This window comes from Garra rufa, chromosome 14, assembly GCF_049309525.1.
Source record: "Garra rufa chromosome 14, GarRuf1.0, whole genome shotgun sequence".
In the NCBI taxonomy this organism is placed as follows: domain Eukaryota; kingdom Metazoa; phylum Chordata; class Actinopteri; order Cypriniformes; family Cyprinidae; genus Garra; species Garra rufa.
The window spans coordinates 10,904,410-10,928,754 of record NC_133374.1 but is presented as its reverse complement, the minus strand read 5'-3'; the positions used below and the strand labels follow the sequence as shown (position 1 = coordinate 10,928,754).

General features: G+C 36.9%; 1 protein-coding gene across 2 annotated transcripts; it reads left to right on the top strand.

Moving 5' to 3' along the window:
• Positions 1–1,230: 1,230 nt before the first annotated feature.
• masp1 (MBL associated serine protease 1) lies at positions 1,231–24,116 on the top strand. Of its 2 annotated transcripts, XM_073818032.1 has the most exons (12): positions 1,231–1,363; positions 1,945–2,167; positions 12,532–12,709; positions 12,788–12,919; positions 14,220–14,416; positions 17,815–17,962; positions 18,087–18,205; positions 18,323–18,401; positions 20,749–20,868; positions 20,955–21,026; positions 21,205–21,276; positions 22,122–24,116. In XM_073818032.1, exons 1-12 carry the CDS (start codon positions 1,350–1,352, stop codon positions 22,997–22,999), a joined length of 2,232 nt encoding a protein of 743 aa, XP_073674133.1. In that variant the 5' UTR covers positions 1,231–1,349; the 3' UTR covers positions 23,000–24,116. The 2 variants fall into 2 exon arrangements, with proteins under 2 accessions (XP_073674133.1, XP_073674134.1); XM_073818033.1 differs by lacking the exons at positions 20,749–20,868; positions 20,955–21,026; positions 21,205–21,276; positions 22,122–24,116 and adding an exon at positions 18,502–20,700.
• Positions 24,117–24,345: the final 229 nt, after the last annotated feature.

Sequence of the window (24,345 nt, the reverse complement as noted above, 5' to 3'; positions counted from 1 at the left end):
AGTGTGATTTGAGAGCTAATAGATCATTGACAGATTTTGACTGACAAGCATTAATGTCTTGAAATCATATAAAATATGATTATAACATCATCCATTTGTGTCAACATATGGCTTGAGGCTTTGGAGGCCCCTGGCAATGCAAAGTACAAAGCCCACAAGGCCCAGTCTATACTCCAGCTTGTGTCTTAGTTAGAAAGCTATCGGAAAGTATCACAAAGCATGATTCACGCAGCAAAAACAGTGTCAGTATAATATGCTATAACTCATCCAAATCTATTACAGACAATACTTTAATTAATCTACATGCTGCTGTTTTTATGACTGATTTTAACATAAAGTCTTTCTTATCTATATCATTTTGTGAACATCACAAAATCTGACGGCAATTTGCGTACTGTGTACACTATCAGTCAAAAGTTTTTGAACAGTAAGATTTTTAATGTTTTTTAAATAATTATCTTCTGCCCACCAAGCCTGCATTTATGTGATCTAAAATACAGCAAAAGCAGTAATATTTTGAAATATTTTTACTATTTAAAATAGCTGCTTTCTATTTGAATATATTTATTCCTGTGATCTAAGATGAAATTTCAGCATCATTACTGCAGTCTTCAGTGTCACATGATCTTTCAGAAATCATTCTAATATGCTGATTTGCTGTTCAAGAAACATATTATTATTATCAGTATTTAAAACAGTTGAGTACAGTTTTAGGAAAGTTTTAGAAAGATCCAAAGATCATAATCTGACATAAAAACCTTTTTTTTTTTTTTTTTTGCGAAAGAAATTATAGAAATGAATACTTTTATTTAGCAATGATGCTTTGAATTGATCCAAAGTGATGATAAAAACATTTTTAATGTTACAAAAGATTTCTATTTCAGATAAATGCTGTTTTAAAATATATTCAAATAGAAAACAGTTATTTTAAATAGTAAAAATATTTTTGCTGTACTTTAGATCAAGTAAATGCGGGCTTGGTGAGCAAAAGAAACTTTAAACAAAACTTTTGACTTATAGTGTATTTGGCTGCATTCATGCATACTTATAATTTATCCTACGAAGATGATGTCTTTCCCTTAATGCATGTTGCTACTTGCATTGTTAAAAACACAATCCACGTGTTATTAATGTTTATATTGAACTATAACGTCTCTTTTGCACAACTTAACTAGCTGCGTGAGAAAACAAAAACTTCCACCCCGCCCTGAGTCCCGAGTCCCGACACACACACAGTCCGTGGGGGGAGAGAACTCATTGTAAACAGTTGCAATGTGACATTTGGATGAATACTGGAGTTCAGACGGGAATGCAGCACCTTTCCAGCTGACAGAGAAATAAATGAAATCATGAAGCTTACACGGTGAGAACTTTTTCTTCAGTAATAGTATATAGATTCCACATAAGTGCAGACGTCTGTTCTCCAACAAACTTTCGTTATAACCAGCTTAAAATTAATTATTATCCATGAAGTATTTAGTCAGCGTGGGAACCAATCCTTTCAGTGGGGGTCGAGAATTTCGGTCAGTATTTATAGCTGAAATTGTCTTTTTTGCCGATAATTGCACGTCAACTATTTTAACATCACCCGCTTAAAACAAAACGTTTTGTAATATAGTTTGCTATATAAAAATGTGATAAATCATCAAGTTATAAACAATGACATTACCCAGTACCAATGTTTTGTAACGTCCGATATGGAATCTAACTGAAAGCGGTATTGTTGCTATGGTTACCTTGAAGAATATTTATCGCGATCTGAATAACTTAATCTAACATATCTTGCTGAACACACCTAATAAACCCCCACTTGGCAGAATCTTACATGAATTAATTCCATTGTATTAAACTAACTTAATGAAATATTTGAACATTTTGTTTAATCTTAATGGTTAAAATGTTGAATTTGGTGATGTAGTTTAAATATAATGCCTTTGTACGCAGTGTTATTGTGATCTTGGCCCAGTGCATATGGCCCTTGTGGACTCAAGTCATCCACCTCACGGACATGTATGGCACCATCAAGTCTCCAAACTTTCCTGAATCCTATCCCAAAGAGATAGAGCTACAGTGGAATATAACTGTGCCAGATGGATATCAAATCCGACTCTATTTTATGCATTTCGACATAGAGCCGTCATACTTATGTGAGTATGACTACTTGAAGGTAAGTCAATATTTACAAATGTTTCAATATTCTTTTTAACAAACTCACCTCCACCATTTCTTGTTTGATATCTTGTATGATATGTCCATGCACTAAACAGTAGTTTATGAGGCATTCTACAGAACTGGTCCAAAGTCACAGTTGGAAACATCTTGAAAAAATGTGTATGTCTGCAAATTGTACAATATACAAGCTACACATTTCTAGTAATTGTGCAGTTTATTCTCATGTTGTATTTTCAGAAAGTTCTGGAATATTGTCCTCTCCCCAATTTCGTCACTACCGAAACACAATAATAATAATTTAATTAAAAGGGTTATATTTACCTATTAAGATTTTGCTTACATCTACATTTGTAAATATATATTTTTGCTATTTTATTACATTTTTTTCATAGGTAAATCAATAACAATTACATTTTTAACAATATTTCAAGTGTAATTTAGAGATTTGTTGTATTTTAAATCCAATTCTTCTTTGTAAAAGGCAAAAAGGTGATCATACTGATTTCAAAGTTAAGGATTCATTAGTTTGAATATACATTGAACCAAATAATATCATAAAATCTTAGTGTTACGTTCATGTCTGTTTTCCACTTGGTTTCTTCCAGTTTGTTTCCCCCTGTAGAGCTGTGTCATTTGGTTTTACCCTCGTTATTGTCATTCCCTGCACCTGTCTTTGATTATTCCCGTCACCTGTGTTTAATGATTAGTTGGTCTTTAAAAGTCTGTCTTTGAGTTCAGTGTATTGTTGGTCCTTAATGTTGTCTGAAGTGTGTGAAGATCTCTGTTCCTGCCTTGTTCCTCTTGAAGATTGATATTAAATATAGTTGTTTGTTTGAATACCGTCTATCGTCTCGTCCTGCACACACCCGTAACAGAAGGACCGACCGAAACCGTTCACGGCGTCTTCCCCTGCGTTTCTTTTCCGTTTTTTGTAACAGTGTTTTATTTATTTTTTTTCCCTCATGGATGACCCCAACGTCCTCATTATCCTCCTGGAGCAGGGGAACCGCTCTCTCGAGGACCACACAAGAGACTTTGTGTTCCTCGCACCGCTGACACATTACCCGGACAGCTGTCTGTCCACGTTCTACCGTAAGGGACTTAACACCACCACCAAAGCGCAGCTGTCCGGGGAGGGTCCTCGAGAGCGCATCGCCGAATACATCGAGTGGGTGCTGGCGTCCTGTAGATCTTCCTGGACTGTCGGCTTCATCGAGGAGGACGTCAGCCCCACTCTTGACCCAGAGAGCAGCAAACCACCACCCCGACACGCAGAGCACGAACCCGAGCACACCGCGGAAGAGGGACTAGAGCCGCGAGCGACAGAGCCAGAGCCCTCTCCGACTGATCAGGTGCGTGAGCCGGATTCTACATCTGCGACGGTGGATTGCGACGTGGAGCAGGTGAGGGAAATGGAGAGCCCTGCCCACTGCAACACCGCTGGGGGTGAGCTGGAAGACATCTCTGGGGACATAATTGACTTCTTCTCCGAAGTTATGGAGTATAACACGCCTGATTTAATAGACTTTTTCTCTGAGTCACTGGCTGGCATGAACTTCCCTCCCACCCGCCCTCTTCTGTCTGAATCTGCCTGGTCCCCGCTGGTTCCGCCCAGCCGTCCTGAGTCCCCGCTGGTTCCGCCCAGCTGTCCAGAGTCCCGGAGTTCATCAGCCAGTCCCCTTGCTCACCCTCAGCCCACCATCCATGCAGTGGGCTCGCCGCAGGGCTGCCATTCAACATCGGTGGCAGGGCTGGAGGATCCCTCATCTCCACCTCCAGCCTCGCAACCCAGATCTCCACCTCGGACCTCCGACCCTGTGGCTCCACCACGGCTCTCTACGCCCTCAGCTTCACCGTCGCCCGTCGGCCCACCAGCTCCACCGGGCTCCATCGTCCTTCCGGCTCCGCCTTGGACAGTCGTCGACCATCCGCCGCCTCGGGACTCCACTCCTCTGGCTTCGCCTCGTCCCTCCGGCTCTGTCAGGCTCCTCCCTCCCTTCAGCGTCGCCTTCGTCCTCTGTCGCTCCGGCTCCGCCGCGGACCTCCGGATCTCCGCCTCCGCCTCGGCCGCCAGAGCCTCCTGTTCCGCCTTGGCCCTCCGGATCCGCGGTGTCACCCTGGTCCCTCAGCTCTCCATCTCCGCCTCGGGTTCCTTCACCAACTGCTCTGCCTCTGTTGGTCGGCCCCCTGGAGTCGGCGGTCCTCCCTCCACCATGGCTCCTCCCTCCGTTGGCTCCACCGTGGGCTGTCATCCTGGCTGCGATCTGGGTCCTGCTTCAGGTCCCTCCTGTGTCTTCCCTGCTCCTGCCTCTGTCGTCGCCCCCTTGGACTATGTTGACTTTTGTTTTGGTCCCCCTCCCGGGGTTGCGTCCTCAACCCAAGCCTCCTCCTTTATTGACTCTGTTATCCTGTTTTGTCGTCCCTCTCGTCTGTTTTGTTTTCTGTCTACGGCGCGAGGACGCGCCTATGCGGAGGGGGCGTAATGTTACGTTCATGTCTGTTTTCCACTTGGTTTCTTCCAGTTTGTTTCCCCCTGTAGAGCTGTGTCATTTGGTTTTACCCTCGTTATTGTCATTCCCTGCACCTGTCTTTGATTATTCCCGTCACCTGTGTTTAATGATTAGTTGGTCTTTAAAAGTCTGTCTTTGAGTTCAGTGTATTGTCGGTCCTTAATGTTGTCTGAAGTGTGTGAAGATCTCTGTTCCTGCCTTGTTCCTCTTGAAGATTGATATTAAATATAGTTCTTTGTTTGAATATCGTCTCGTCCTGCACACACCCGTAACACTTAGTTGATGATTTAGTATACTTTATTTTTTACAAAATATTCGGTGTTTCTGTAGTGACTGCACATTTTCGGTAGTGACAGTAATGCTTTGGTAGCGACCACGCCACATTACAGAATTTTAACTTGCATACTAAAACACTATTAAAACATACTAAAATATGAAAAATTTGCATAACTGTACTACAATTTAGTTTATTTCCCCCAGTTATGAGGATTATGTGTTTCTTGGTTATCTAGCACATTTCAAAAGGTGTTCATTAGTGACGTTTCTTAAAGTTACACAGATTTTTCATACTATTGAACACATTTAGCTCAAAATTATGGGGCTTATCTACTTACCATGTAACTACGAGAGAGAGTGACACATGCATATTTCCTCATCTTAATTTACAAAAAAATAAATAAATAGATTTTTTGAACTTTACTTTTTCAAAGCATCAAAAAGATACTTTTAAAAACAACAATGGAAAAAAATACAAAAATGAAATGAAAATTTCATTTTCATAAGTTGAAATTTAGAGGTTAGGGTGTGGGATAGCCACCTCCCAATTGAAAGTACCCAAGAAATGATGATTTTATATATATTAAGCTTACTAATATTTTAAATATTATTGTTGGTTTCAATAGATAATAGAATGATCTTAGTAAACATCTAAGATTTGAATACTTTAATGCTTTTTAAATGTATTTTTGGTTGTAGGATAGCAGTTTGGACCAAATCTGTATAATGCCCTTATATATGCTAGTGTTTCTAAACTATAAATGACCCTTTTATCACCTTTACTTGGTTTCGAGTTCAAAAGCTCTTCATTTCCAACAGTTAAAGAGCAACTCGATCTGTCTAGACATTCTCACAGGCCTTTTGTAACTTTTATTATAAGCATCTTATTTCCAGTCTCAGGATCTCATTGTTTAAATGGGCGAGAATAGCGCTTGACGGACAGGTCTGTGGCAGATGCCCTGGTACCCCGGGCGAATGGAGTTAACAGCATTTATTTCACAGGAGCCAATGTGTTGCCCACACCACAGGGGGGCATATTCATATTCAAATACCCCCAGTGGGTGCCACAGCAACCTGCTATGGTAACAAGCCACGGCAGCGAACCAAAAACTGGGTGGCAGACAAAAAACATAGAGCACAGAGATAATGACCGTTGCACACACATAGATATAAATGCATTTGGGGATTTAATGTATAGGGTTTCCATGCATTCTGAGTGATGTTGCAGCGAAATGCAGCTTGTCCTGAACTTGAACTCTTTTGTTCTTTTTATATGTGTTTTTAACCTACCTGCTTGTGCAACCATTTTGCTTGAGGTGTGTCTGGTGGAATAGTTGAGCAATTAGGATTCTTGCATTGGCATAAGCACGTCTTCCACACATATTTGATTTTAATTGCTGTATCTATCAAGTTCTTTGTGTGTTTGTGAGGATGTTTGTCTGTGTATTGTGCTCAGGAATTAATTGCCTACGGACATCTTTGGTAACCGTAGGTTACCCTCCGTTCACTGACACGGGTAAAGTAAACACTCAAGCTGGGAGCCAGATAAGAGACACATTTATGGCTGTTTGTGTGTATGTGTGTTTCTAGAAGCACAATGAAGATTTAGCTGTGGTCTCGGTCTGCGGTGTTTGTGTATGACTTTGGTTTGATTGACAGTTTGGCTGTCTGCTGAGTGTAATTGTGTTCATGTAGATGCCAGTTTTTGTGCTTGTGCAGATATTTCTTAAATTGAGGGTTTGGCAGCATTCTTTAGGGTAATTTGTGTGGGTACGTTCAAAGCAAAAAGCTGGGAGTGTTTGAATTGTGTGGCTTTTTATATGTTCATGCAGGTATATTTAGAAAATGAGAACATTTTCAGTCGTCTGGTTGTGTCATTTACACACCCTGATGTTGTTCTTAATCTGTTTGACTTACTTTCTTACTGTAGAAACATGGGAAATGTGTAAAAAGCAGCATGAACATTCTGTACAATCATGACGTTCCAAACCCGTAAGACCTTTGTTTATCTTCAGAACACAAATTAAGATACTTAGGGGTTCAGGTGCGTAGCCCTGAAACTCTATTGTAATTGTTAGAATGGCCAAGGATCAGCAATCTCCACATAAAACTGTTTGAACGGACCAAACCGTAAGTCATGAATTTGAAACTTGGAGGGATGGTAGTACTCACACCTTCTACAACGTCACCAAGGCTCGTCCCAATCGGCCTGATGGGGCAATACATGATCAAAAGTGCGAAATCGCTTGTAACTCCTAAACCGTCACAGGTTGAAGTGTCTTAAGTCATTGGAATCCTTGGTTCACATTAGACAAAATGCACGCCTCAGATTTGTCCATCAGCATGGCAAATTTTTAGGATTTTTTTTTTTAAAAACCTACTTTTGTAAACTAGTCCTAGGTTTTTCACCCGATCAGAACCAAACCAGTGCAGTAAGATTCTCTGAAGAATGAATATCAATAATTATTTAAAAAGTGTGAACTTTTGACTCTGTTACATAGGGATATAACTTTTGAATGGAGTGAGGTATCCCAGCCAAACTCACAACACGTAGGTAAGAGCTGCATCTAGGGTTGCCACCCGTCCCTTAAAATACGGAATCGTCCCGTATTTGAGAATGAAATTGCGCGTCCCGTTTTGAATCAATACGGGACGGGTTTTGTCCCGTATTTTTTATATTTTTTTTTAAAGCAGAGTCTCATGCAAATAATCACTGCGGTAAAGCCAGCCGCGGTTCAGAAAAACACGGTCAAGCCAGCCGCGATTGATTTTAAGAGTGCGCGCATATTACAGTGATTACGGTAGTTTCAGAAACAACACAGAGAGAACGCGCTTGCAGAGCGCTTTTCATTTAGACGCCCAGGACTGAGAGATAATACTACAAAATGCTCGTGAATTTTTACTTACTTATTTATTTGCATTTCTGCTTTAATATCCGTTTTATTTATTGGTGTACTTGACGGTTCTTTTCTGAGAAATGGGACATTATTAGACTTTAGAGTCTAATAAGTAGAAAAAAAAACCAATGATCAGTTCTTATTCAGGACGTCCCATATTATATGCAAAACTCATATGAAACCTTTTTACTGCAGCATTTTTGAGATATGGGACATGATTACATTTTAACGGGGTATATAGACCCCATTTCTAAAAAGTAGAAAAAAACAATGATCAGTTCTTATTCAGGACGTCCCATATTATATGCACAACTCATATGAAACCTTTTTACTGCAGCATTTTTGAGATGACCCTCCCCCCCCCCCCCCCAGACGGTTCTTTTCTGAGAAATGGGACATTATTAGACTTTAGAGTCTAATAAGTAGAAAAAAAAACAATGATCAGTTCTTATTCAGGACGTCCCATATTATATGCAAAACTCATATGAAACCTTTTTACTGCAGCATTTTTGAGATATGCAGTGGCGGTTCTAGACAAATTTGACTAGGGGGGCCAAGAAGGGGCCAGTGTTTAACCAGAGGGGCACATTAAAAAATGACAACAAGTGATATTTAAAGATTATAAACTTTATTTTACTTTAAAATCATACAAACATTTTAGGGATGCTCATATTGACCGTTCACTGTTAACCGACAGTAAGAATTTTAACCGATTTTTACTATAAGTTAAACGGTTTAATTTTTTTTTTACGTTTGCTGCATGGTGAAAAAAATAATGTTTACTCACGGGCGCGTGTTGACACGTGCGCACTGCGACTGTTTAGACATATTTTGATGAGTAAGCACCTGCTTTACCTTCTCTTAGTTTGTGTAACTGATGTAGTAGCCTATGTGCTGCACGATAGCAATGGCGATGTTGCGTTATCAGAGAGTGAATCCGTGAATAAATGTATTCAAATTCTGAATTAATTATAGTCTTAAAAGTGCGCGCTCCCCTTACAATCACTGGAAAGCTGTCACTCATACATTACTGTAGTTCATCGCAATCTCTCAAAGTTAATAAAAGGTAATAAAATCACATTTACACAGTACAATTAATCTCTTATTTACATCATGTCTACACTTTCTTTGTTTTAATGAGAGAGTTCTCAGAGGTGTAGAATTTCAGCAGAACTGAACCGGCACTTTAAGTGGTGAGTGGATCGTAACATAGCTGCCTCTGATTGGCCACTGCGATAATGACATCAACAGAAATGTCTGTGATTGGCTATTGAACGCTGTGAGAACACGTTTATCCACATATGACCAGTGGATGAAAAGACCCCAACCGCAAATTGAAATGATTTTTGTGATGTGTTTTTGTCGCGGATCTAAGAGTTAACTGACAGCGTCCCAGTCTATCTGTACAGCATGTCAAAATAAGTAAAAACTAGGTACACTGAGGGATAGGCTGGCCTGCTATATATTTTTATGTCCAACGAGAAGAATAAGAACGGTACCGTTCTTCAAAGTGCATAGAAAGATTCAGTGTGTTTTAGTTTTGTCATCCTAATTAGGTAGTTATTTAATTTATAAATATTTAGTGTAGGCCTGTTTAAATTATTCTTTTTTTTTCATTCTGATTTTCTCTGTTCTCAGAAGCGCAGCTGATGCGTATCATTTGAGTATATGAATGCAGTTTTTGTTGCTGCTCTGTATGCTGCTGTTTGCACGTTAAAATAAAACATTTGCTTGTATTTTTTATGTATCATCACAGATAATCGTGCATTCTATTTTTTATTTTAAACAAGTTTATTATTCTAATTGTATCAGTTAAGGTTAATGTTCGGATAATGAGCAGCGGTCGACGGTCAGGAAAATTAACTGAAATGAGCATCCCTAAAACATTTATTAAATGATAAATACAGTACAGGGTACAAATACAGTGTGTCAATTCAATGTGAACAAAACTCCAGGGTACAACAAAGGGTACAACATTCTTGTTTACTGGGACAAAAAAGGACGCTATGTCCCTTCCTCGTTTCATGATAACTATTAGAAGAAGAAGAAATTTAGGAGCATGCATTGCCTTTCGTTTTTTGCTTAGATATGATTTTCAGATTTTCTGTAAAGTTTTTGGTAACACATTACAATAAGGTTCGTTAGTCAACATTAGTTAACTACATTAGTTCACATGAACTAATAATGAACAGCACGTATACAGCATTTATTACTCTTTGTTAATGTTAATTTCAACATTTACTAATACTTTATTAAATTCTTGTTAACATTAGTTCATGCACTGTGAACTAACATGAACTAACAATGAACAGCTGTATATTTTTATTAACTAACGTTAACAGATTTTACAAAGCCATTTACAAACTTGATTTAATTATCAGTGTGAAAAACAAAAGTAACACGGTTATGTGCAAGAACAACAAGTCACTCAAGAAATGAAATTGTTTTGCTTACCTTCGACTCTTGCAACAGGAGAAATAAATCGTAGCTCCTCTATCCAAGAGTAGTTCTAATTGTTGCTGCAGTGTTTGTGTGCGCCGCTCTAATTTACCCATGTAAGTAGAACGATGCGTCGCATTAGTTCCGCTTTTGGCGCTCGTGTGTAAAACCATAATTAATTATTTTTTTTATTTGGTCAGCACGGGGGGGCCACAGGGGTGGCCAAGGACATGTCTACAGGGGCACGGGCCTCCCTTGGCCTCCGTGTAGAACCGCCACTGGAGATATGGGACATGATTACATTTTAACGGGGTATATAGACCCCATTTCTAAAAAGTAGAAAAAAACAATGATCAGTTCTTATTCAGGACGTCCCATATTATATGCACAACTCATATGAAACCTTTTTACTGCAGCATTTTTGAGATGACCCTCCCCCCCCCCCCCCCCCAGACGGTTCTTTTCTGAGAAATGGGACATTATTAGACTTTAGAGTCTAATAAGTAGAAAAAAAAACAATGATCAGTTCTTATTCAGGACGTCCCATATTATATGCAAAACTCATATGAAACCTTTTTACTGCAGCATTTTTGAGATATGGGACATGATTACATTTTAACGGGGTATATAGACCCCATTTCTAAAAAGTAGAAAAAAACAATGATCAGTTCTTATTCAGGACGTCCCATATTATATGCACAACTCATATGAAACCTTTTTACTGCAGCATTTTTGAGAATGCGTCCCTTATTCTTGGGTATTAAAAGTGCCAACCCTAGCTGCATCTGAGGTTGCGTGAAAAAAAAAGTCACAGAGCTTGGCCACTTAATGGCACTCCATGAACGTTCTTCAGTTAAAGGAGTAGTTTACTTTCAGAACAAAAATGTACAGATAATGTAGTCACCCCCTTGTCATCCAAGATGTTCATGTCTTTCTTTTTTCAGTCGTAAAGAAATGGTGTTTTTTGAGGAAAACATTTCAGCAAGAAAATAACCCATCATTTTGCTAGATAAGACCCTTCTTTCCTCGGCTGGGATCGTTTAGAGCCCTTTAAAGCTGCATTTTGGAAGTTCAAACTCAGGGGCACCATAGAAGTCCATTATATAGAGAGAAATCCTGAAATGTTTTACTCGAAAAACATAATTTCCTTACAACTGAAGAAAGAAAGACATGAACATCTTGGATGACAAGGGGGTGAGTACATTATCTGTAAATTTTTGTTCTGAAAGTGAACTACTCCTTTAAGGTATGCAATCTATAAGAGGGAAAAAAACATAAAAATGGCCATAACTACGCATTGATTTGTTCGCATACAACCATTTGTTAAATGATTGCAAAAATATAAAAAACCTACTTACAAACTAGTTCTAGGTTTTTCGCTCAATCTGGGAAAAACACTGTGGTGCAATTCTCTGGACTCTCTAGGTCAATAATTATCAAAAAATGTTGAAATTTACCCTTCGGTAAGTTATAAAGGGGTAATTTGGAAAAGAGGCCTGTCCAAAAATGCCTATAAAGCCTAAATGAAAACTCAAAACTTCACAAATCCTGGTGAGCACATGCGACAGGTGATTCTAAGCAAGCATGCAAAGTTTAAGGGAGATCTTACTACAACTGGAGCTATAACAGTCATAAACATTAAAAACATCATATTACTATGGTAAATTACCAGGATTTGCCAATAATGCCTTTTTTATCATTGATATCATTGAACCCTGGTATTCGCTACTTGCTATATTTTTGATGAAATTTGCTTCATAATTACTCAACATGAGGGTGAGTAATTAATGTATATTATTCTTGTGTACAAGTATACAGTATCTTTCGAAAGTTGATGTCGGTAAGATTTTTTAATGCTTTTGGAATAACTCTTACCGAGGTGTGATTTAATTAAAAATGTAGTGAAAACATCGATACTGTGAAAAGTTATTACAATTTAAAATCATTGTTTTCTATTTTAACATATTTTAAAATGTAATTTATTCCTGTGATGCAAAGCTAAGTTTTACAGCATCATTACTACATCATTATAGTATAGTCTTCAGTGTCACATGATCCTTCAGAAATCATTCTAATATGCTGATTTGCTGCCCAAGAATAATTTCTTATCATTATCAATGTTGAGAACAGTTGTGCTGCTTAATATTGTTTTAGGAACTGTGATACATTTCTTTCAGGATTTTAGGATGAATAAAGCATTACTTTAAAATAGCAATCTCTTGTACTTCTTCACACAGTTATACTCAGAGACTGAGGTGTTGGCTGTGTTTTGTGGAAAAGAGAATACAGACACAGAACAGGTCCCCGCTGATGATGTCATGATGTCCCCCAGAAACGTGCTCAGTGTGGCCTTCCGTTCAGACTTTTCCAATGAGGAACGCTACTCTGGCTTTGAGGCTCACTTCAGTGCGGTTGGTGAGTGTTTGGAGTAACAAAAACATTTCAGTTTCCAACATCCTGTCTTTATTCCATTCTCTCTTTTTCTTCCTGCAGATGTAGATGAATGCAGAGACAGAAATGATGAAGATCTTGTCTGCGATCATTTCTGTCATAACTACATCGGTGGCTTCTACTGTTCCTGTCGTTACGGCTTCCTGCTTCATTCTGACAACAGAACTTGCAAAGGTAACATTTAAAAATAGCAAAGTTGCAGTAAAACGTGCAGTAAATGGTAAAACTGTTTGCACTACAAACCAATGTGCTCATAATTAAGATAATACATTAAAAAAGTAGGATAAGACACATCCATTTGCAATATTAAGCAGCAAAATGAGCTGTTTTGTACAGCTAAAAATAGCTGGATGTGGATGAGATTGGTAGCCAAATTTACAAATGGGCGCGCCCACTCTTACAGAAAGAAAAAGGTGGATATTTGATCAGAACAACCTCTTTTGTGTTTCATTACAGTTGGATTTTCCTCTCATAAAACAAACCTGCATGTTGAATACATGTTCATGTCAACCTAGTGACCCACTTGTTGCTCCGTAACAGTCATAATGGGCCAATGCCAAATGGTGCCCTCAGTTTTCAGTAAAACAGAAGTTTGACCCATTTCTTTTTCTCTTTGGTGCCAAAAGGTGGTAGAGTTTAAACATTGTTTATATGTGGCTTGATGAGGTAAATCCTTTAAGTCCTCTAATACTCCTGAAAATGTTGGTTAGTCAGTTAAGCTCATGTCACAACTAAAGAGATCATTCCCTTTGTATATGTCTGTGTGTGCACGACTGTGTCACCTAATGCACTTACAAGCTGTATACTCAGTTTTAACATCAGTCCAAACAGATTTATTGGATTACAAGTATAAAAACCAAGTGCAATATAGCTGTGTAGGTGGGTTCTTCTCAAACATTTGCTCTAAATTATATTTTTGTTAGAAATCTCGTACTGTTGGATTATCCAGGATTAGTTGCTGGAATTCCTAATTATGAAGCAGTACTTTAGTTAAACCTTGTAGCAGGTTGATTTAAGACCGTATTGTGTTGGTCAACTAATTACAAATGTACACATATTTATATAATGTTGGCTTGCATACGATTTAGCAATTTTATCATGATTTATGTTGCTGTAATGTGTTGTTGTGATAGTTAATGTGTGTGTTGGAGTGCCTGTTTTATGTCTAGCCTTTGCCCCCTCCTCAGCTGATTGTAGCTAAGCACCAACGACTAAATATTTACATTGTGGTGGTCAGTGAAATGCGGATAAACTTGTGAACTTCAAAATACCCGATTAGAATGGGAGCAAGTACCACAGCTTCTATGCATTTCAATGCAAACATGTTTGAGGGATTTTAGCAGAAGATTGAGAATTAAAAGACTTTTTAGTTGTTTATGATTGCTGTTCATGTGTGCATGACACTTTTGCTTGCTGAACTGATTGATAGTAAATTATACTGTATATATGTGTGTGTGTTTTGTAATCATTGCAGTGGAGTGTAATGAAAGCGTGTATACGGAGCGCTCTGGAGAGATCACCAGTGCTGATTTTCCGAAACCGTACCCCAAAAGCTCTGACTGCATGTACCGAATTGAGCTGGAGGAGGGTTTTCTAATTACTCTGGAGTTTGATGACACTTTTGACATCGAAGACCACCCTGAAGCCACATGCCCCTATGACTTTATCAAAGTGAGAATACTACAGCATGGCTGTGTTTGTTGTTGTTGTTTTTGCAGTGTTCTTTGAAATAAACAAATACACAGTTTAGCCATCATTATACAAAAATATTGATAGAACATTGCATTTGACTACTTACAATGAAGTATTATAACTTATAATTAGTTCACATATTTAACCCTTGTACGACCTTATGGACATTTTTATCCATTTCAGTTTAGTTTTTTATTGAAATTTTAATATTTCACCCTCATTTCCTTTAAAAAAATCAATTTTACCCTAAATTTCTCACACTCAGGACCTTAAGGACTAAAATGTCCACATTAAAACCGCAATTTTTTAACCCAGGGCCATTTGACTATAAAATGATGCAATATTTGCTAATAGGCATTCTATCGGCAAGGCTTCAAATTTTACATTTTTACCTTTTTTTACTAGATTGTGCCTTTTTTTCAAATTTGGCATAGACATTTTTTTTTTTTTAAATCTAACACTACATAACAAATATAAATGCCTCAAATTAATGTTGTTGTTCTTCACTGACACACCCAAGAAGAATCTAATAAGCAAAGAAAAAAATTCAGCTTAGCATTTAGTATATAGAAATGAACTATTTTTCATTTTTTCATAAAAAAACACCTGTGGCATTATGCAAACAAACCAGCATTTAAAGGGTTACAATTCTGAAAATGAACGAATGTTTGGTATCTATGGATAGAACAGATGCTGGTTAAAAAATCGAACTTTTTTTTTAATGCACAAGGGTTAAATATAATTTGTTATATGTGACCCTGGACCACAAAACCAGTCATAAGGGTCAAATTTTTGAGGATAGGACAATATTTGGCAGAGATACAATTGTTTAAAAATCTGGAATCTAAGGATGCAAAAAAAATCTAAATATTGAGAAAATCTCCTTTAAAATTGTACATATGAAGTTCCTAACAACACATGCTACTAATCAAAAATTAAGTTTTAATTAGGGCCGGGACTTTAACGCGTTAATTTAGATTAATTAATTACACAAAAATAACGCGTTAAAATTTTTTAACGCATTTTAATCGCACTAAGTTTTGCACCGCGGAACGTTTCTCACTGGATGAGATTCGGCGGACCGATTATACTGGAGCACAAACTATCGTTCAGACAAGCCAAAAAACTTATACAAAAGAAGCTGCGTCCGTCCTAAATAGTATTGTATGTCCCAAATCGTAGTATGTTTAAAAAGTATTCCAAAGATTCCCGGATGGTCTACTACTTAACGATCAATACACACTCTTGATTGCTAATATTGCCCGCAACACACTGCGCCGTGAACGAGGATTCGATTAGAACTACAAACACGCATAAAAAGTGTTAAAAAACTACAAACATGGAGGATATGCGCGACCTACGGACAGGTAGAGAAAGGGGTTTGAGTGATAAATAATCAGTGTGTAACCTGATAAAAACTATTTTTTAAATGTTATCCGCGTTATATTCCATGTGCAGCAACATTTATAATGATAGGTTTGGTCATCAACGTTTAAATGCACAATTAAGCAAACACAAGAGCAGAGTTCTCGGAATGAAAGACTCGTTGAAGAACGTGCCTCTTGCTACACTTAATGGCAATATTGCACTGGTCTGTTGGACTTGGTTGAACAAAAATAAACAATATTTTGTTGCTTAAGCTTATGTATTCAGTCATTATTCAATGGTATACTAAAAATCCATGTAAAAATCTTAATTCTCACTGTTCTCAGGTCAAATATTTACATGCGATTAAAATGCGATTAATTTCGATTAATTAATTACAAAGCCTCTAATTAATTAGATTAATTTTTTTAATCAAGTCCCGGCCCTAGTTTTAATATATATATGGTAGGAAATTTACAAAATATCTTGATGCAACATGATCTTTACGTAATATCCTAATGATTTTTGGCATAAAAGAAAAAGTGATCCCATACAATGTTTTTTTGGCTATTGCTACAAATATCCTCACGCTACTTAAGGCTGGTTGTGTGGTCCAGGGTCACATATTATTAAATTAATATAAAAAAATATATGCTCTATAACCTGTACGTTAATGTAGCATGTAAAAATGTGATATAGGAACTGCCTCATGTGGTATTTATTTTTTATATACAACTTGAGTATTGAATATTAAATAGATTTGATCAATTAATAGATATAGTAATAAATACATTTTCTTTGTCAGGTTTTTTGCTTAATGAAAACTTTGCTTTTCATTAAGCAGTGTTTCATAAAAAAAAAATTCAGTATATCACTAATCGTAATAATTAAATATTATGATAAATAGTTCAAAACACAGTCCATGAATCCAGTAATTCGGAGTGGATATAAAAACACAAAAGTGACATAATTTCAGTTAATGAGGCTTCATTACATCACAACTGTTTTAAAATTTTAAAGATGAACCCATGTCTATATGGTTTTTAATGACACAATTGTATAATAAAAAAAAGAATTGTAGCATAATCTTTTATTGGCCTGATCAACCACGCTTTCCATAAAACAAACAAAACAAGCCTTACATATTAATGAAATAATGCATATTACACAGACACTTCATATTTATTGGTATTAGAAGTATTAGAAGTTTTAATAAAACAGTTGGACTTGGTTTGAGCGCTTCGAAAATGTAAATCACTTTGTGCAGCAATTTCTTAAATTGATTCAAAGTTTCTAAAAGCTTAGTTTCTCCCATCAATAAAGATTAAATACTAAATTTTTAAATGGATAGTTCACCCAAAAATTACAATTCTGTCATTGATTACTCACCTTGATGTCGTTTTAATCCCATAAAATCTTCGTTTATCTTCAGAACACAGATATTTTTTATGAAATCCGAGAACTTTCTGACCAGGGTTGCCAGGTTTTCACAACAAAACCCACCCAATTGCAACTCAAAAGTGTCCCAATCGCGTTCTGGGGAGTAAAATGAACATTTTTAGGTAGGGTTCCCCTGGCGCAGTTTGCATTTCAGGGGCTAAATATAACATTATTGGGGTTGATTCAATTTGCGGTCTTGAAAAACAACCTGCGGCCGTGGACTTGGCAACACTGTTTCTGACCCTGCATAGACAGCAACACAACTGACATGCTCAAGGCCCAGAAAGGTAGCTACAAGAATACATTTGTGAGCTAAGAAAACAACCAAAAATGTTTTTTTTTTTTTTTTTAACAATGTCTATACTGCCTTTCTGGGCCTTAAACGTGGTCGTCTATACAGGGTCAGAAAGCTCTCAAATGTCATCAAAAATATCTTAAATTGTGTTCCAAAGATGAACGAAGGTCTAATGGGTTTGAAACGACAAAAAGGTAAGTAATTCATGACAGAATTGAATTTTTGGGGTGAACTATACTAGATAAAATGCATTATAATAATGATCCTTTATCTACAGATTAATGCAGGAGACAAGGAGCTTGGCCCATTTTGTGGTGAGCGGTCACCAGGGAAGTTCCAGATAGAAAGTAACATAGTCAACATCCTGTTTCACAGTGACAACTCTGGAGAGAATCTTGGATGGAAACTCACTTACACCTCCACTGGTCAGAGACTGACTGATGCATAATATTGCTAAAATTAATGACATTACATTACATCAATTACTTTGTGTGTATAACTTTTCTGTGTATGGTGCAGTGGCAAAGATGCAAATGTTGTTATCTTCAGGTTCTGAATGCTCTCCTCTGGCGGCGCCCCTTAATGGACACCTGGAGCCTCTGCAGTCTAATTACATCTTCAAAGATCACATTACGTTGACCTGTGACCCTGGATACTTGCTGAGACAGGTCAGGGAAAGGTCGCCATTCACTTGGGCTGATAAAGCCAGGGGCTGATGCAAGCTAATTGAAAGAAATCAGTACTGTTTTACATCACACAACTGACACTCACATTCTCTCTTACAGGGTGAACAAGAATTTGAGCATTATCAGATTGAGTGTCAGAGGGATGGGAAGTGGAGCAGTGACGTCCCGCTGTGTAAAAGTAAGTCTTTTAAAAGAGACTCTGTAATTCTGTTTTCCTCCTGTCTTTTTTTCTCACTTGCCCTTTCTCTTCTTATTCTTCTTTTCCTTGCTGCCGCCAGAGAAGGAATCTCAAAGGAGGCATCGTTCCCTACCAAGCATTTTAACCAATCAGATACTGAGTTAAAATCTAAAGGGATTGGCTGGTAGCCAATTACTTTCAACTACGAACTACAATGCCCATAGTACATTATGGATGTAGAGCTTGAAATATACACTACTGATGAATATATATATATATATATATATATATATATATATATATATATATATATATATATATTTGTTTCAATTAAATTGATCAAATGTGACAGTAAAGACATTTACACTACCAGTCAAAAGTTTGTGGACAGGACGATTTTTAATGTTTTTTAAAGAAGTGTCTTCTGCTCACCAAGCCTGCATTTATTTGATTCCAAAGTACAGCAAAAACAGTACAATTTTGAAATATTTTTAGTATTTAAAATAATTCTTTTCTATTTGAATATATTTAAAATGTAATTTATTCCTGTGATTTCAAAGCTGAATTTTAGCATCATTACTTATTTTAAATAGTAAAAATATTTTACAATATAACTGCTTTTGCTATATTTTGGATCAAATAAATGCAAGTTTGGTGAGCAGAAGTGTATATTGTTACAAAATATTTCAAATAAATGCTGTTTTTTAACCTTTTACTCAAATTTATTGTGTTTCCACAAACATATTAAGCAGCAAACTGTTCAACATTGATAAAAAGAAATGTTTCCAAATCAGAATATTCTAATGATTTCTGAAGGATCGTGTGACACTGAAGAGTAATAATTCAAAAAAATTCCGTTTTCTTAAGCAATATTAATTTTTATACTGTATTATAAATCAAGTAAATGCAGGCTTATTGCGCATAAGAGACTTTTTTCAAAACCATTTAAAAATCAAATTGACCCTAGCATTTCTCCAAAAGTAGTTTGCTGTTTCGATGGGTCTGCTAATGTTTGAAATTAATTAGCATCATGCTAGTTAATGTACATCCTGTATGTTTTTGTTATTTTACTGTCCCTTACACAGCTTTGTGTTTCTTTTTTTAGTACTCCAAAGCATTCAGGTATTATTCCTCACCCATATTTTAAGTATCTCATGACAAAAATTAATTCTTAAATCTCTGTATTTATACTAGGTTTGCTTCCCAGTCTGTTACCCAGATTAAGCCTAGTCCTGGACTAAATTAACATTTTGTTTGGGGAACATTTTGTTCTGTGAATAGTTTGTTCTCTAAAATTAGTTTATTGTGGTTTGAGGTTTGGCTCTGTTGTGAAAAAAGGCAAAAACGCATTTAATAAAAAAGATTGAATAAACTGATGAGTTAAATAAATAACACTCCGTTTTCACTCAGTTCAGTTGTCTATGAGTATGTAAGATGCATTTTTATTTATAAGCACATATTCTGATTAATTCACAGCTCTAAAAGCAATTGAAATTGTTTTGATGTGATTAAATATTATATATTGCATTTTGTCTGTGCTAAACATTATCAATAAGTTCACATCCTCAATGCCCAAATCTAATTTTGTTGTTCTGACAGTGAAAGTGGTGTAGTTTGAAGGCCACTCTGAGTTTATGTATCATGGAATGTCTCCATCTACTGGTCATTAATGTTATTTCATATGTATTCAGGTCTCTAAGGTGAAACAAACCAGTGAGCATGTACATGTATATATATAACTATACATCCCTTCAGTCAGTAGTACATATTCCTTTCAATACTTCAATTTAAGACAGAAATACATACACAAAAATGCACTTAGACTTTCAAACAGGACTACAAAACTGCCTCACCTGTTGGGAACGGACAACACATGTTGAAGAGAGGACACTTAATGTTTGGTATGATTGTGATCTTCACTATTTAAATGGTTTATGTATTCATCAAATTAAATCTCTTCCATCATGAATCCTCTCATAATATGCATGGCATGTCCAACTGTAAAATCCACCAATCACCTTTGAGAATTCCTGTAATTATTTTCTAGAATATATGATTCATTCTTAACATCCATACAGTTTTCACCTCATCCTGCTCAAATAAATCATCCCATCTTATCCATTAAACAAATAATGCCATACTTATATTCTGTCAAGATTCTAAAGATTTTTATGTAATCTCTTCATTCAATTGTAATAATAAAAAAAAACATTCAAGAACTAGAGAAAAGAATCAAATCAAATCAAAATATAAATATAAATAAAACCAAAACCTTCACCCAAAGTATCCAAACATGACTTTGTTAGCTCTTTAATTTATTTAACTTCTTTCTCATTATCTTCTTTAGTCGTTGACTGTGGTCCAGTGGATGTAGTTCTGGGTGAGGTGGTTTATGAGACTTCTGGAAACACTACTGTGTTTGGATCCAAAATCCAGTACAGCTGCCGAGACTCTCCCCACATCAACAGTAAGTATTTCACTGTCAGTCATTGCTGCGTTTAAGTCAGTTCATATTAGATGTCACTGTGTATTTGACCCTGACTGGCCTTACAGACACTTACACATGTCGTCAGAGTGGGGAATGGGTGAGCGAGGATGGGACGCCACTGCCCACCTGTCTACCAGGTAAGGTGTGTTACCAAGAGTCAATTATTTTAAAATCACTCTTGCATTAAATAATGTTAACTCTGTTTTGTTTAATTGTTTTATAATAATAGGACTTATTTTTTGTAGTTTTAGCATAACTTAGTATTAACCTACATGACTAGAGTATCTGCCACTGTTGTTGATGTGTTTACTGTAGGAGATTTCGAAGAAACCTTAAGTACCAATCCTGAATCTCAGCGTCCCACTCCACTAGCAAGCACTCCTCTTGGTAAGGCTTAAACTTTAAATGTAATGCTTTAGATATGGTAAAGAATGAATTTTTCAGGACAAGACATTGCAACAAAAATGCGGGGGAAAAAAGATGACAAGCATTTGAAATCTAATCAATAAATGACATTAATTTCTTTAGAGGGCACGCTGGTGAACACATCACGAAATGTAACATCTGAATCACAAACAAATGACTCTTATGATTCAGTTCTTTGAATGAGTCATTCATAAAGATTCACAAAACAGTCTCAAACATGCACAAGAGTTGGCATTTCGAATTAGACTCACTCAGTCAGTGAAAATCATTATGCAGTTCACATCTCTTTCCCCTCAATGAACCTCCAGTAGTTTTTTGTGGTTCAAGAAGAACCAGGTATCAATATTGTGAGTTAATCATGTGACACTGCTGAGGTCAAAAGCTGATGTTCATAAGCAAACATAATGAATTTAAAGATCAAAATAAAGATTGTACTTATTTAGTCTTCTGTGAAACATGTAAGTATCTTCTGTAGCTTCTGAATGGCAGTACTAAATGAAAAAAATATGATATTTTGGCAAAATAAGAAAAGTGTATGCGTTTTTATTCTGTTCAAAAGTTTACACCCCTGGCTCTTAATGCATCATTTTTCCTTCTAAAGCATCAGTTAGTGTTCAAACCTTATGTAATAGTTGCATACTGTATGAGGCTCTCAGCTGCCCTCAGTGTGAAAAAATAGATCCCTATTTTTTGTATGATCCCTCTTATTTTGGTAAAATAATTATCATTTTGCAGATTCTGCAAGGTGTATGTAAACTTTTGACCTCAACTGTATTTCTATATTAACGGGTGCATTTTTGTTTCAGCATGTGGTGAACAATCACAGCTCTTCCCAGCCATCCAGAAGCGAATCGTTGGTGGCAGAACAGCATCTCCTGGTCTGTTCCCCTGGCAGGTTCTCCTCTCAGTAGAGGATGTGTCCCGTGTCCCTGAGGACCGCTGGTTTGGCAGTGGCGCTCTCCTCTCCCCCACCTGGGTTCTCACAGCCGCTCACGTGCTCAGATCTCACCGTCGTGATCTTTCCGTCGTCCCTGTTGCTTCTGAACACATCCGAGTCCACTTAGGGTTCACGGACGTACGGGATAAGCACTTGGCTACCAACCGCTCCGTAGTGAAAGTCATCCTCCATCCTCAGTTTGATCCTCAAAACTATAACAACGACATTGCTCTTGTTAAACTCAGCCAGGAGGTGGTGCTGTCTGAGTTAATAAGACCCATCTGTCTACCGAGGCCAGGTGTAGAAGGTCATGCCCTGACACCCCTGCCCAACACATTGGGCATAGTAGCTGGTTGGGGCATCAACACGGCCAACACTTCTGCTTCCACCAGTGGCCTGACCTCGGATTCAAGCACTGTCTCTGAGCTGCTCCAGTATGTGAAACTCCCAGTTGTGCCGCAGGACGAATGCAAAGCTAGTTATGCATCCCGCTCTGTCAACTACAACATCACCAGTAATATGTTCTGCGCTGGATTCTATGAGGGTGGTCAGGATACTTGTTTGGGGGACAGTGGAGGAGCGTTTGTCACCCAGGATGCCCGCAGTGGGAGATGGATGGCACAAGGACTGGTGTCCTGGGGCGGGCCAGAGGAGTGTGGCAGTCAGAGGGTGTATGGGGTGTACACTCGGGTGGCAAACTACGTTCACTGGCTACACAGGCACATGGATGTGGGCCGCTGGTGGTGAGGGAGTTAAAAAAGTGCAGTATTCTTGTCATCTTAATTTGTCATTCTTAACATTTTCCACAAACTAAATTAATGTGAGGCAAGAACTACACCCAAAGGTGTTCATTATTGTATTTTGTTAGATTCACTCTTTTATTATGGACTTTTTATATTTTATTTGTCTGTTTTTTTAAGACTTAGGCTAACAGTCTGGGAATTTATTTGTAGTACAGATGGCATGAATTTGCGCCGGACGCTTGGATCAACTAGAAAGAACCATATTTTCATATTCATCAAGACAATAGCATTGTACTCACCTCATATTTGGCCCTGTGCTTGGATCCTTCATCGTTTTTTATCATCTGCTGTTGTTTAAAACTTACACTAAACAGTCCTAAAAGCTTATCGCATTACACTAGCGTTCAAAAGTTTGGGGTCAGTAAGAGTTTTAAGATTTTTTTATTTTATTTTTAAACAAATTAATACTTTTATTCAGCAATGATGCATCAAATTGATCAAAAGTGAAGTAAAGACATTTATATTTTCAAAAAGATTTCTATTTGCAATAAATTACTTTCTTTTGAAGTTTATATTCATCAAATAATCTTGAAAAAAATATAACTGCTTCCACAAAAATAATTCAAAGCCATTTTCAAGATTGATCATGTTTTTTGAGCACCAGTCCGCATATTATAATGATTTTTGAAGGATCATGTGACACTGATGAACTGAAAATTCAGTTTCTCCGTCACAGGAAAAAATTACGTTTTAAAATATATTCAAATAGAAAACAGTTATTTTAAATTTTAATAATATTTCACATTATTATGGTTTTTAAAACCATTCTTGGTGAGCAAAAACATTAAAAATTCTTACCAATCCCAAATTATTGAATTACACTATATAGTACATAAGTAAAAATATAATATACATCTTTATATTTATGATGATATAAATAGCATTTGTAGTTTTATACACATACATAACATCTGTGCACAAATTTAAAATACTATACTTTATAAAAACGCACTCCTATTAAAAGCCACTAGACATTTCTATATGAAATGCACTGCTTTTTTTATACTGTTATATTTGCACACAATGTAATTTGAATGAAATAAATGTTTTAAGAAACCTGATGCTTTAATTGATGTATTTATCTAACATTGTGTATTGCCTTTATTACTAGTACTTGTCTTTGTCCACATATTACATACAAACTAAGAGTTTGCTTTCAACATTGTCACCTATTCCTTTAGTAAATATTTACTATACTATATCTACACTTAACATGGGTGACCAATGGGATCAACACCAACCAGGAATCAACAATCATATAAGTTCACTAATCAGCAGAGCACCGGAATT